At 42.2% G+C, this 15651-nt stretch overlaps 1 protein-coding gene across 3 annotated transcripts in view; it reads right to left on the bottom strand.

The window, feature by feature from the left end:
* hk2 (hexokinase 2) overlaps positions 1-15651 on the bottom strand; it is a 50708-nt gene that overhangs the window by 24157 nt on the left and 10900 nt on the right. For all 3 annotated transcript variants that reach the window (XM_042101052.1, XM_042101055.1, XM_042101054.1), the window contains exons 3-10: positions 15088-15239; positions 14245-14364; positions 10668-10763; positions 10443-10542; positions 8520-8703; positions 7314-7475; positions 3888-4121; positions 2899-3203 (exon numbers count right to left, since the gene is read on the bottom strand). In XM_042101052.1, coding sequence (XP_041956986.1) covers positions 2899-3203; positions 3888-4121; positions 7314-7475; positions 8520-8703; positions 10443-10542; positions 10668-10763; positions 14245-14364; positions 15088-15239 — 1353 coding nt within the window. The remainder of the gene's footprint in view (positions 1-2898; positions 3204-3887; positions 4122-7313; positions 7476-8519; positions 8704-10442; positions 10543-10667; positions 10764-14244; positions 14365-15087; positions 15240-15651) is intronic.

Here is a 15651-nt window from a genome sequence, read left to right as displayed (position 1 = left end):
TCCACACAGTCTTTGAAGCATCTGGCATCGGGGACATACACATCCCATATCAGTGCTCAGTTTCTCAAAAGTGTGAAGCAGATAGTTCCTAATGGCCCTACTGAGCCACTCCAATATATTTAGCCCTTTCTCAATCCCCCTCTTCACACTGGGGTTGTGTGTTGAGTACCTTACCCTTATCTCACCCAACACCATAACCTGACAGCCTAACCCAGAGTGGTAGAGAAAACAGAGTGGCAACACTCCCATAGGAGACCGTGGAAAAAGATGGCAGCTTTTCCATGCCAGTTTCCGGATAATGGGATTTCTGGAACTGAAAACGGCCAATCACTTGGTCAGTTGTCAATAGGGCTGTCACTTTACGTTCGAAAATCGATTGCACAATCGATTGGACCAAACAACACAAGTTTCGAAAACTAAAATAGGGAATCGATTTTAACCAAATATGTACACTATTCATTTTAAACAAATTAAACAAATAAAAAGGATAGATGTAACAAAATTCACAAACAAGAATATAAGAATATAAAAGAATTCCGAAGTGCAGTAAGCATTGCGAAAGCTAAAAAGAAAATTCCCATCAATTTTACGCACCGGAAACAGCTGTTTCAATCTGCTACTGTGCTGCTCGTGTTTTGCCAAAAAATGGAGGACAACGCGATCAACCTGTGCGACATGAGAGAGACGAGTGACAGGCCCTAATAACTTGAGGAGTTAGATGTGGAATTACTTCGGATTTTTGGTATATCAAAGTATGGAGAAGAACAAAGCGGTAGGCTATGCAAACTGTGCAATCGAGTTCTATGTAGGCGAAATTTGTTTGACATTTCTAATCGTAAACACAGACACAGATACGTTGAAGACTGCAGTAATGTTTGTCACTGATGTAATGGCAGTCCACTCGGCTTATTGTTTTTCGAGAATGTTGCACTCCAATTTGTCATTGTGCGCGAAACTTAACGCCAATAAATCGTCAGAAATATTGCTGGCTTGCGTCTACAAGCGCCCTCTTTACGTTCATCCTAATGCCTGTTAGTGGTTTGTGGATTGGTCTATATTTAGCGTTGAAAATGGAAATGTCATTAGACATGAAAAATCGATTTTACAATCAATTCAATGAACACTTATGTCTCAAAAATCGAACAGGATTTTTTCACAAAAGTGACAGCCCTAGTTGTCAATGAGTTACGTAAGGGATAACGGCCGCTGAGGTGTCCTCTTATACAGAATCAATGGACGAGGGCGAGAGGCAAAGAACTCCTCGACGCGCAGCGGAATTGCCTCCACCCGAGTCCATTAATTCCCTATAACTGGACACACCTCAAAGGCCGTTATCCCGCTTATCACCTGGTTGCCACTGTAAAGCCATGCCTTTATAGCACGCAAAGGAAACACGCGGTTCCGTTTAAAAAGAAGCCTACTATTTCAGCTTGTTGTAGGCTACAACTTTCGTTGGCCCTACTACAACGATAGCATGGACAGTTAGCTTGTTTACAGTTGATTCCATTGTTGTGAAGCCTGCCTCCAGGCTCAACCGTCGTCCTACTATGGTTGTTATAGTTACCATTCATAATCATTGATATGGAACGGCGATTCAACTTTTTTTACCAGATTTACTTCATAGGTGTCCTGTTATTCAGAATTAAAAGCCACCCCTGCCAGCCAATCAGAAAAGAGTATAGGGAGGGAAAGTAATCTCATCGCCATCTAGTGGTTGTGTTCCTAGAGTTTAGCGGAGGGGATGGGATTTTTTTTTAGAAAAAAATATATCTCGGTGCATATTGGGATCTTAATTTAATGCCTTCCATATGTTCGGCACTGGGGTCACCTCTATTGCTTCAAGTGGTCATACCTTATTTTTAGGATCAGCTGAATTGTTTTGAGTTTTTGTCGTAACATGGTGATAACAAACTACAGTTGCATGTGACGTCACAGGTTTGGGCGCTTAATCTCTAACTGATCAATACAGCAATTTGCTTAACTGGCTTACATATTTTTGTAATAACGGAAGGTGATGTAAACCGCGTGGTGATAACCTTTATGTCTGGATAACTGGTGTTGTGCTTCTACTCACATGAAGAGCTGGCAGTAAGTGTTAAGTGGCAATGCTAACCAGGCTAATAAACAAACCATGCTACCGTGAGTAACGTCGAAGGGTAAAGTCACGTGGCTTTTTTGTAGTTCGTTTATGAAACAAAAGGAGCAATTTCGATTTTTTTAAATAAGGCAAAATATGGTCTGGCATTTTCACAGTTAGAAGATTATTACTGTATAGACACTGAAAAATATTTTTGGTGGATAAGATCGCTGATTTGGCTTCACAGTATTTTTAAAAAAAAATAGGTCTATGGGACTTAACATTGGAGCTGCTCTTCGATAGGAACGCAACCACTTAGGGCGCTGGTTTTCACTTTCCCTCCCTATTTCTTCTCTCCGGGTGATAATAGATGACACCCTCCAGCATCCAGAAATGCATCCTGCCCTCCTGCGAAACACCCATTTAGCACAGGTTTCAAAGAGGGTCGCAACTCTCTCTTTCTATTTCTCTGGCTTGACCTGATGTTAAAGGAACATGCCAACTCTTTTGGGAAATTAGCGTATTTGCTGTCCACCCCAGAGGACACATACCCTTTTTTCTGTGCGTGCAATAACCCAGAAAGCCTATAACTCCCTTTTAGCTCTAGGCTAGATATAGGCTAATGATGCGTTCCATTTGTCCTTTCGTCAGCTCGTTCAAACCCCAAGTACCCGGAGTTTGAATTTCCAAGATGTCTGCACCCACTTCCAGTGAATAATGCTACGATAAGCTAATGGTGTCACACTTCCTGAGTGTGTGCGCATGTATCGGTCTTGCCTTCCACACCCCTCCCCCCCCCCACCGTTTTCTCAGTCACTAACCTGTGCCATTGGGTGTGGACCTAACGTAGGTGGGCAGCATCTTGACGGTGGCATTGCCGTGCGTGTCACGGGACAGACCACGTTCCATCGCCTCGGCCATGCGCCTCTTGACCTCCAGCAGCTGGTCGTGGCTCAGCCGCAGTTTGTCGAGTATGCGCTGCCGCTCGGCGTGCTGATTGGCCAGACGGTATGCCACCGCCGTTACCATGGCGGCGCCCTTACCGCTGCCATCCTCAGAGCGCAGGAAGCGTACGTCACAGTCAGGTACCAGCCTCCGCACCATTTTATGGAGTCGCCGGGCAAACCTGAGAGAAGACGAAAACAAGGACACAAGAGCAGGGGTTGGATGGAGCCAGAAAGGGAGTGGGAGTAAGAAAAGCAACTGAGAGGGTGACAATAGGAGAAGCCAATGTGCTTCTTTTACTGATATATTTAACGATATCTTTTGCATTTGTTATTCAAACAACGTCAAATTTGGCACTGCACTTACTCATGCCCGTAGCAAGACACCTGCCAAATTTGAAATCAGTCTGACAAACAGTCAGCGAGATATGCGTGCCACGGACACAAGGAAGAATGACGTGAAGAATGACGTAAAAGAAAAACCTTGAGACAACCTGAGTGAATGAGTTTTTCCTCAGAATTTCCTCAATCGGGTAATTTCAGTTTGAAGCAACAGAACAAAGAAATTTGCCACTTTTTCAGGCATTCAGATTTTGTAAGCTGTTTTGGCTCCATCTTCAAATTCATTTTGGAGCCCAAAAAGACACTAATTAGCATGCTAACAAGTTTTTATCATAGCCAAGTATGCTGCTGGTGTTTGCCAGGCAGTTTCCATGCAGGTCAGCTGCCTAGTTTTTGACCAAAACTTTACAGACTGTTGGTTGGGGCTTGGAAATGCACCCATTTTCACTCTCATTTCCTTGTTTCTGTGAGTGAGTGTGACTGGATCAAGCACTCTTCCAGAGTGCTAGCCTGTGGGAACTCACTGAGGGTGGTTCTTGTAGACAGAGCCATCAACGCCAACGGTGGTGCGGAGCCTCTCGGCAGCCTTGTTGTCCCGGATCTGGCGCAGGACTGCGGCCAGGGTGGCGGCGCAGAGCTGGGAGGCGCGCGTGGACACGATCTGACACACGCGCTGTGTGGCCACGCAGTCCTCTGCCGATGGGGTCAGACCCAGGCCCTGCAGGATCTGCTCCGCATTCAGCAAACCCTGATTATTCCTGCAGTGAGAGGGGAGTGAAGACGTGACACGGACATTAAAAACAGAAGTAGTCTGCAGAACAGACAGAAGCACAAAGATAAGGGTGAAATAATCTATTCATGTATTTTATTCATTTGAAATAAATAAATAAATAAATAAATAAATAAATAAATAAATAAATAGATAGATAAAATAAATAAATAATCTAGGCAATAGAAAACACACTTGGCAAAACTGGCGATTAACATTTGTGTGTATCTGTAATTTGTGAAAACTTTCAAGAACAAACTAGATGTACCGCATAGCGGTACAAAATATGACCGCCGCTCAGTCCTGTACATCCGTTCCGCGAAAATAAATCACACTTCAATGTCTCCATCTTTTACTCCATCCCCCACTCTTGAAACTTTTGTGTATGCTTGTTTGGCATGCCTGAGTGTGTGTGTGCGGCTGCACAGAAAGTAGCCTACTGGTGCTGAAAAGGTGAATAGATTGTAGAATAGCCAAAGAAGATGTAGCATTGTTATAAAACCTTTAAAATCTCTAAACAATCACAAGTAGGGCAGTTCATCACAGTTCATCCATTGCAACTGGATTGATGAAAGGTCACTTACACCTGTAGGCTACATTATATTTGGGAAAAGCAAAAGGTATCAGCATAATGTTATTTATTTATTAATTTATTTATAAACAAAAACATCTCTGTCAGTTCCATGCCATTTTCAACAGCTATCAAAAACAAAGGTCATTTTTGGATGGATGGATTTTTTGTGAATGTTTCTTCTTCTACAAAAGATTTTAGTCATCTTTAGTTCATGTGATACTTTATTGTCAATGCACAAATTAAGTAACAGTAGTCTGAAACGAAATGCTGTTTTACATCTAACCAGTGGTGCAAATAACTGACATGTCCAAATGGGCCTTGATGAAATGCGTCGCTAGACTGTTCATACACATTTTAACGGGCCAAAGTTGAAGAGCTGTTGTCCGTTATTGTTCGTGCAAATGTATGCTGATTCATGTTCCCTTGCATTGTGTAACTGAGGTCCATGGCTAGTCTGGCTTTCACCAGACCAAGCTCAATCTTTTAAGAAATCAAAAAATAAATAGCGGGCAGATCAGGCTGGGTTCACCTAGCCTAGTCCATAGGCACCCGATATTGTTTAATTTTTCGATTGAGATATCCACGCTCTGGCTATTCTAAATGCAAAAATGCATCAGGGATTTATGACAAAACTGTAACTAACAAACTAGATCCTAATAGAAAGCTGTTAGCTTCCCTAAGCTACAGGTAGGCTTATAAGGTAGGCCTATTTACAACATAAATTGTCAATAGGCTATGCTGGCGACACAAATAAAATCTCCTTTGGAAACCAATGGCTTACGCCTTACAGTATCAAGCGGACTTAAACTTAACTGCCATATCGTGGCGAAAAAGTTGTAATAAAATTCACGCAGCTCCATGAGTCAAGGAAAGCGCAAATAAAGTAGCCACTTCTAAATGGGACCCACTACACAGTAGCTTAAGGTGTGTTGCTAAAGCAGCCATAATGAAATGAAGGTGTCATTGTTTGGATACTTCACACACACGTGCTTTTTATTTTCACAGACTACAACTACCAAGCTGGAATCAAAGCACATTGATTCCCCTCTCACACCCTGCACGCACTTAAAACAAATAAACAGGCGTCTCGTGCATCAGACCGGTGTAACATTGGTAAATCTTCCATTGCACAGAATGATTTTTGTAGCACGTGCAACAAATGACAGTCGAAAGATACAATTACAGTGCTGCTATCAATTTGCTTGGTATAACCGCATTTATAGTTTTCTACAAATGCAATCAATCAAATTGGCCTCCATCACTCAACCAACGCTAACGGTAACATTACCTAGGTCCTTATTGATATTATAAGATTAACGTACCTGCAGTAAAAACCAAGCATGTCCGATAAACATCCTCAGATTTATTTCGGCTTCAAGAAGAAATGGGAACTAGAAAATGTAATTTCGAGGAAATTACCACCAAATTTCTGCGTCTAATTCAGCTTCAACCGTTTAACGTAGAAACTTCGTTCAAACTTTGTAACGTAGGTCTTGAAAAGGACACTTGAGGAATGTATTTTTCACTTTTGTAAACTTTATACTTTGAGATATTAACAAAAAACAAGCTTATTTTTCCCCACAGACTTTACATTAGCACTATGACATCACAATGGACTAATTAACTTGATTTGCACCTGTATCAACTTCCAGCTGCTCAACTAGGACCCATCAAAGGACCAGTTAAACTGATTGCACCTGTATCAACCGCTTTCTGCTTAACTAGGCCAACTCTCTGTGTCTCTCCATTCTACAAAGATATAAGGCACATTCCATCCAACTTTCTATCCATTCATCCTCTTCAAACCATTCACTCATCCACCCATTAAACTATCCATCAAGATCCATTAAACAATCTGCCTATCAACATCCATTCAACTTTGTCTATCAACATCCATTACACTATCTACATTCAACTTTAAACTATATACTCTGTCTCAGGCTTTAAGCATACAATCTAGCTCTCTTAAGACTACCATTTCCTCTGCCCACAACTGTTTCAAAATAAATGTCCTCACTACAATAATTCACTATTAAATAATTTAACTATTTAAACTACTCAACTATTTAACTGTTCAGCCATTTCAACTGTCAGTTGTTATCAACTATGACTCCTGCCAACTGTTTCCAAATAAAAGTTTGTTTGGCATTTTATGTTAATATACAGTATGTTTATATTTTCATGCACTGGTAATTTCCTCGAAATTGAGGAAGTTGAGTGGCTCCCGGGGACGAAACAAAATCTTTCCGTAAAAGTCTAGTGGGGCTACATACCCACCAAATTTCATGTGTACCGGTGTTTCTGTGTCCCGGGTATCGTTGACCAAAAATTCAGGAAGTAGATGACGGGGGGGGGGACTTTGACAATCATTATATGACCGCTTCGCTAGGGGCGGTCATAATAATAGAGGGGAGTCTCAGCAAGCTTTGCAACATCTTTGCAACAGGAAGCATAGTACAGAGCCAGCCATACACTTCAACATACTTTCGGGGGAAAACCCATGAGGGATTCTGCTCTAAATGTGGGAACTTAGACCTTGCCATTTCCACCAAACCACTAAAATGAGGACAGAACAGCAGCAACCGTAGAACAGCAGATTGTACTGACTTCTCGTTCTCGATGGCGGAGATGAAGCTTGTCTGGAAGTGTCCTGTTGTCAACAGCTCTGGTGTGGTCTTGCCCTGGAACAGGAGCTCCTCCTTGGCCATCTTCACCAGGATAAGGCGCACCAGCTCGCCCATGTACAGCCCGCTAATCATCTTCTCAAACCTTCCAGGGACAAATCAAGACAAAAGGCTGTAGCTAAAAACACTGAAACTTCATGATGACCAACATCCTTCACTGGCTAAAGTCTTTTGGTTCACACATCCTAAATAATGACAAATGATTTTACTGTTAAGTACAGTACTACTGTTACTGATAATGGATTTGGCTTAGTATTTCCAGTGGGTTAAAACACTTTATATTTACTATTTGTAACACCCTCTAAGACAAGGCAAAAAACATGGAACTTAACATTTCAATATGTATAATAAACTCATGTTTAGTGGTACTAGTGCAGTGCCCGTTCAAACATGCTATTCCTGTAGCCCAATTACATGCCTGCAGGTAGGCCTGCTTTAAAAATAGGATGATGAGGAAAAACATAATTCCAGGTAAGCATTCAATAATGAATAGGTCTACAGATAACATAACAATATGTGCATGTGACATTTTTTACAAATAAAAATGACATTATCCTAACCGTTGCTTGTCGCTGGTTAAGCTTTGCATGTGTCGCATTCTGAGACGTACTTTAATTCGGGACCATTATCGCTCTTTTCAATTTAGGACCTTGCAGTTGGAATTGTCGTTTGCTTATTCAAAGTCTAAAGACAGCCCAAAGTAGCCTGGGCTATTCATATAGGCCTAAGTGACATCACACTGCCTGCCACTCGTTGCTGGTTATGCTTTGCATGTGTTTCGCCGCTAGCCACTCCCCCTCCCACAGTGCTGTGTGGGGGGGGGAGTGGCTAGCGGCGAAAGCCAATGTGCTTCTTTTACTGATATATTTAACGATATCTTTTGCATTTGTTATTCAAACAACGTCAAGTGGCACTGCACTCTCTCATGCCCGTAGCAAGACACCTGCCAAATTTGAAATCCGTCTGACAAATGGTCAGCGAGATATGCGTGCCACGGACACACAGACATCCGGACACACAGACATCCGGACACACAGTCACACAGATGCTTCTTGCTTTATAGATAGATAGATAGATGTGTACTGCCTTTCCAGGCAGTAACCAGAACATGCTCAGAGCTGTCACTTACAGCTGCTTGCCAGGGTTGAGCGAGCCTGCATCGATTTCGACGTCGAAAGGGGTGCGCAGGTCATCTAGTGCCCCATCGTCGCCGAAGGCGCCCCACTCCATGTTGACGCACATGCGACCCTCATCGCCCTCCACCGTCTCCAGGTTGCGCATCTCCTCCATGTAGCATGCGTTGGTGCCTGTGCCTGTGGGCGACAAATCAGCCACCTCACTCACTTTCTCTCTTTTTTTGTCTTGTTTGGAAAGTAAATCAAACTAGATGTACCGCAGAGCGGTACAAAATATGACCGCCGCCCAGTCCAGCACATTTTTTCCACAAAAATAAATCACGCTGAAAGGCCTATATGATTCTAACTGTCTCACTAAATTGCATTATCCACACTCAATTCTCACTGGTATCTGCTAGACAACAAGTACCAAAACATGATTAGTTCATAGATTTCACATGTAAAATTGATTTTATACAACCCCATCCCCATCTTGCCTGTTCATAATTCTGAGAAATTCTTGAATTGTGTGCATGTGTGCGTGTACACGTTTATGTTTATGTGTGTGTGTGTGTGTGTACTTGTGTGTTTGCCTGCGTATGTGTGTTTGTGCATGTGCAAGCATGCGTACATATGTCTACTGTGTGAGTATGTGTATACGTATGATTACTGTGAATGTATGTGTGTGCGTGTATCTGTTTATGCAAATGTGTGCACATGGAATGGGTTAACATGACCTCTGGAGGCAAACATACGGAAAAAATTGGTCATCCTAGGCCCTACGGTTCTCAAGATATTCACAGAAAACTGTGTCTGCCCTACCCTCCTTTCGGGGGGTCCAGTACAGCGGGGGGGCTACAGATCAAAACGAAAAACGATGGTTCCATGCTATCCATGTGGGGTTACATGCCCACCAAGTTTCGTGTACCCCGGTCTTTCAGTGTCCCGGGAATCCTTGTTGGTGTACGGTCACTAAATGTACACATACATTATTTTATTGTAAGGCCCCCCATTAACGAAAGTTCACAAAACTTGGCATGCATTCGGAGGGTGTCATAATAATCCTACACTTTCAATTTCGTGCAGTTTTGACCATGTCAGCCAGAGATATTGTGATGAAAACACCTAATTTTTTGCTTTTTAATTTTTAACTAGGTGGCGCTATACATGAAATAAGTGGTAATGGGATGGGTTGACATGCCCCCTTAAGACCGACATACAAAAAAAACGGTGGACCTCCTAGGCCCTACGGTTCTCGAGATATTCACAGAAAACTGTCTCCGGCCACCTACAGTACAGGCCAGTTGGTGTATAGTAACATAAATTAATTTATTGTGTGGCCCCCCCATGAACGGAATTCCACGAAAGTTGGCGTGCATTCAGAGGGTGTCATAATGATCCTACACTTCCAATTTCGTGCAGTTTTGACTATGTTAGGTCACAGATACCTGCGATTACAACACCACATTTTTGTGTTTAACTAGGTGGCGCTATACATGAAATGAGTGGTTATGGAATGGGTTGACATTGCCCTTTGACATCAACATACAAAAAAAAAAATGGTCCTCCTAAACCCTACGGTTCTCGAGATATTCACAGAAAATTGTGTCTGCCCTACCCTCCTTTCGGGGGGTGCAGTCCAGCGGGGGGCTACAGATCAAAACGAAAAACGATGCTAACGATGCTAACGTTCCATGCTATCCATATGGGGTTACATGCCCACCAAGTTTCGTGTACCCCGGTCTTTCAGTGTCCCGGGAATCCTTGACGGAAATTTGGACATGCGAAAAAGAAAAAAAAAAAATCTGACTTCGCTTCGCTGCGGTCATAATAAATACCTTTTATTGTTTGGAGTGGGAAAATAAATCATCAGGTGTGTCATGCTTTTGTCCCAAGGAGTGAGGCTAAACAGTGGCCCACTTGTGAGCATGACTCACCCACAATAAGGCCTATTTCGCAGTGGTGGTCGTCATAGCCACAGGTCATCATTGTGCCAACGGTGTCATTAATCACAGCCACAATGTCAATGTCAAAGTCCTAAAGGACAAAGGGGAGGAAAGGGCAGTTGTAGTAAGTCAGTGTCTGGAGAAGGTATTTATTAGCTGAATAAAAGACTGAGTGAAATGAGTGAAATAGTGTAGCATTTCAAAGTTTCATCTCACCCCTCTCTTCTTAATGGCTGCTCTTAACATGCTGACAACATCTTTGCCTTCAACACCGCTAGCCTTAAACCCCTTGGTCCATGACACCAGGATACTCTGCAATGAAAAAACAAACAAGCAATGAAGGGGGGAAAAAAGTCAGCAACGAATTAAAATAAAAAAGGACAGTGTTGATTGCTACTGACATATAATTAGCAAGTGAGAGAACCCATTGCATAACTTATTGGCAAATTTGTTCTGCAGGTTCGTCTGAAAAGGATCCCACTGACGCCCGTTTCTGAATCATCAAAAACCCGGGATCCAATCACAATCGCTTATCCAGCATGGGGCAGGCTTAATATGATGACAGATAGAGCTGTACATTCAACACAAACAATGGCTATGCTGATGGTGACAGGGTTAAACAGATATGGACATGTTTTTTTTTTAATTTGGGATTGAGTAAACAACTGCATTTTAAAACCTTCTGAAACAATTTGGTAAGAGTTTAGGCCTAATGCACTTCATCAAGTTGTCAGTAAACACAAATCTTTCACCATCTAAATATTTTGGCTCAATACAAAAACAAAGCTAATGGATATCTAAATAATGGCACAACTGCATTTGTCCTTTCTAGGTTTCAGGGCTACATCCTTGTAAATAAGGGACTTCGGCAATGCTGTTAATATTTTTAATTAATGCTGTGCCTGTTAATGTATTTTTAGGTTAGGTCATATGCAGGGCAACACATCATCTCCAGGATTGTTTTAATAACTAAGGTGAGGGAACTGGAGAAGGAGTTTAGGAGGAAGGCCAAGCTGACTATAAGAACAAGGTGGAGCAGAAGTTGATTTCTGGGAATTCGAGGGAAGCATGGGAAGGCTTGAATATCATGATGGGCAGAACACCCAAGCCTGCAGGGGCTGCCGGCCCAGACCCAACTCTGGAAGAGAAATTGAACATCTTCTTCACCCGTTTCAATGGGGTCAGCACAACACCCACCTGGGCCCCCCCAACCCCCAGCTCCAACCCCTCCTTATCGATGAGCCGCTGGTGACCTCCACACTGCGCAGAGTCAACCCACACAAGGCCTCTGGCCCTGACAAGCTTAGAGGCAGGGTGCTAAAAGAATACTTAGCTAAGTAGCATTCTCACCAGGCTGTTTCAACACCTCCTGGACTCTGGCTGTGTACCTGACCAGTGGAGGGAATCCACCATCATTCCATTCCCCAAAAAGGCACCTGCTAAGGACCTAAAGGACTACAGACCAGTGGCCCTGACATCTGTGCTGTGCAAATGTATGGAGAGGGTGGTCTGCAACCTCCCATCAGGCATGGTGTCAGACAAGCTGGACCCATTCCAGTTTGCTTATAGAGCAAGACATGGTGTGGAGGATGCAAGCCTCACACTTTTAGACACCGTCACCAAGAACCTGGACTCAGCACATCCACACACCAGGATTTTATTCATGGACTTTTCCTCAGCTTTTAACACCGTGAGCATTGATAAACTTTTACATCACCTCTCTGATCTTCAGGTTCACCCAACACTAACCCTGTGGACTAAGAGTTTTCTGTTGGACAGACCACAATTTAATGGGGTTAAATCTGCAAAGCTTATTTTAAACACTGGACTCCCCCAAGGTTGTGTTTTATCCCTAATCCTCTTCTCTGTGTACACCAACAACATCACGTGTAACAGTGAAGGTATGGCACTTTTTAAATATGCTGATGACATTGCTTTAGTTGCACACATGTCCAACATTGAAGCCCTAACTCGCTATCAGCAGGTAGTAAATAATCTGTCCCAAACTTTTGTTGAGCTCTCCTTGGAGCATCGCAAAAACGAAAGAACTATGCTGTGGGGGCAGAGACAAGGCATCGCCTCTGTTTCAGTCACTTAGTATCCAGGGTCAGCCAGTGGAACAAGTGCAAGTATTCAGGTAAATGGGCACCGAAATAGACACTTCCCTGTCCTTCTCACAACACACAGACACAACACACAAAAAAAGCACAACAACTTTTCCACCTACTCAGAAAACGTAGAACTTTTCAGGTCAGCAAGGATGTGTTGGCTTACCGCCAACTGATTATTGAATCAGTTCTCACTTTCAATAGCTCTTCCTGGTACAACCAACTCACCATCAAAACACAATACAATACGGTCACGTATGCTGCCAAAATAACTGCCCCCCCCCCCCATCTCAGCTGTAGAGCTGCTGTACAGCTGCTCTGTGATGTGAAATGCCAACCTTATCACAGAGGACCCCTCTCAGCCCCTCCATCCAGCTACTACCATCAGGCAGGCGTTTTAATGTACCACTGGCCCATAAAAACATCTACAAGAAAACCTTCATCCCCTCTGCAATAGCCATACTGAACAGCACAAAATGAACACCACAGTCAGTTGATACTTCAACACCCCATGTCCTGTTTGTATATGTCTGTATATGTTTGTATATGAATGTTTCTTTGTGACTGGAACCTTGTCAAAGACAATTTTCTGTAACCTTGTGTAACAGACAATAAAGTATTACCTTATCTTATCTAGTCCCTAATTCTCAGAATTATCCACTTCTTATTATGACATCCATTTACGTTCATCTGTGCTTCAATTAGGCTCCACAAAGTCATCAGCGTTAAATGAAAATTCATGAACTCTGGATGTTTTAATTCCTACTCTACTCAACCTGGGGAGGTCAAGCAGATTTTTAGAAAAAAATAATAGTAAGAAAGTATTGTGAACAATACAATGGCTGGCATTGTTGTTGACAGCAGTAAATATCAGAGACATTTTCACCATGTGTTATTGAAAGTCATGTTAAAGGGCAACTCATTGCTTAAAGTACTTCACAGGGACTAAAACCTTCCTTTCATTAACTCATTGAATGCCAAGCTGTTTTCGGGAGCTTTGTCCTAGAGTGCCAGCAATCTAGACCATTGTTGATGATTTTTGTACAGCCACAGCATATTCTGTGTTATAGCTATGAACACATACAATGGCTCGATTAAAAGGCGAGACATTAAGCTCTCGGTGGGTGCAAACCGTGTATTTCTACACCCCTCTGTTCCTGAGAAATCCCAAGCTAAACAGTGGCTAGTTTTCATCAAAATCGCTGTTTTTTTCTAGAAATGGAGATATAACGTTGCCTGTTACTTACTTGTGTAAACTTTCCGGGAAGTGATCAGCGAGACCTGGCGAGACTGCCACCTAGTGATAGACCCACGAAAATGGCCTGGTTTTGACCTGACGTGCATGAGTCACTGATTCGACCCAAAGCGGCAACCGAGTTATGATAAAATTTCCAGATAAAATGTCCAGATTGTGCTGTTTCATGAGTTTTCGATAGTCATATATTTCATTTCCATTCATCACAGAGTTCCCAAAATCACATATAAGGTGTGTTCGAGTGTCTAGTTTCGTAATTTAAAAAAAAAAAGCTAAAAACGTATTATTACGTTTTTGGCACTCAATGAGTTAATGCAATATCTAAATTAAAACACATGATCAGTGAAGTTGGCAGAGATTTCCAATTTCCTTGAATTTGACTTGATTAAATCATGCAGCCCCAGTCCTTCACCCTGTTACTGCTGCTCACCTCATCCAGTTTGGTCTGCTGACAAGGGAAAGAGAATGTAAAGCCCAGTGGAAGCTTCTTGTCTTTGATCCCCAGCTTCTCTAGGAATATGGCCAGACACTCAACGATGTGGTCAAAAAGCTGCAATTTATTTAGCATTATTATTTAAACATATACAAAAGACAATTTCCAACAACAACAAAAATAGAAACTGATTGATAATAATATTAATAATAATTTAAAAAGGTAATTTCCTGAATGGAGTTCATGCTGAGTCATTGAATAATTTGAATGATTTAGATCCATGCGGTTTCAAATAGGTTAATAAAAAGGTAACTCTACACTTACATTACTTGAGGCAAACTATGGTAACAGCTAAATAAATTATGGCAGCCAAGGATTCATGCTATACTGCACGTATTAATTCCATAATGCCATTCTTTCAGCTGTTCCCAAAGCACTTCAACCTGGTGGTTTGGTCAAGCCCATGAGCCAGAGACTAAAAAAAGTAAACATTGTGCTCTTTTTTTGCAGCCAGCGGCAAGTTGTTACAGGAAGTGGCTACCTGTGATTTATAATGAACTCCAATGGAGAGAGTTTCTGTTCTCGAACATTAAGGTAGACTCCTATTCATCCCCGAGATTACAGTTCATTTCTTCTAGTCTCTGTGACAAGTGAAGCACTCAATTGCCTTTTCAGGACTCAAAATGGCTAGTAGGGTGATTACGCCATTTACACGTCTTGCCATTCAAGTGAATTCATGATGTCCCTCTTTAGGCCAAATGATGTGGCTCAGGCAGAAACTCATAGGGTGGGATGTGAAATGAAAAGCCAAGTGTGCGTGTGTGCGTGCATCCCCTTTACCTCTGAGCCGCTACCCCTCATCAGGTCCTCAGGAATGGCGTAGATCTGATTCTCCATCTCAACTTCCTGCTTCTTGCTGTTGGAAGACACCCTCACCAGCAGAACACGGAAGTTGGTCCCGCCCAGGTCAAGTGCCAAGAAGTCTCCTTGCTCTGGAGAAAATAAGGGAGTCGGGGAAAACAATAGCCGACTGATCAATCCACACCATTGTGTCCATGTGGATGTGATTCAAGTTTGCTATGAATATTACATATTCTTGACACATTAGATTCTTTCTCTGTCCATTTCATTGTTCATGTAAGCTTAAATGATGTTAATAATAAACAATAACAATAATAAACACTTCACAAACAATAAAACACTTCAGATATTGTAAACAAATATTCAACCTTACACAAATTGTGAAAAACTACATTTGTTTCAGATGTCCACTCAAACACTATAGCCTTTGAAGTATGCATACCTAAGAATTGTCATGGTTAAGTTGCTACGAAGCATTTTTAACCTTCCTATATACAGCCTGGTGAATTTCTGTAAAGACCCAAATGCTGCTTTTGGACGTTC

Source organism: Alosa sapidissima, chromosome 8 (genome assembly GCF_018492685.1).
Source record: "Alosa sapidissima isolate fAloSap1 chromosome 8, fAloSap1.pri, whole genome shotgun sequence".
Lineage (NCBI taxonomy): Eukaryota > Metazoa > Chordata > Actinopteri > Clupeiformes > Clupeidae > Alosa > Alosa sapidissima.
This window is presented reverse-complemented; position numbering and strand designations above follow the sequence as displayed.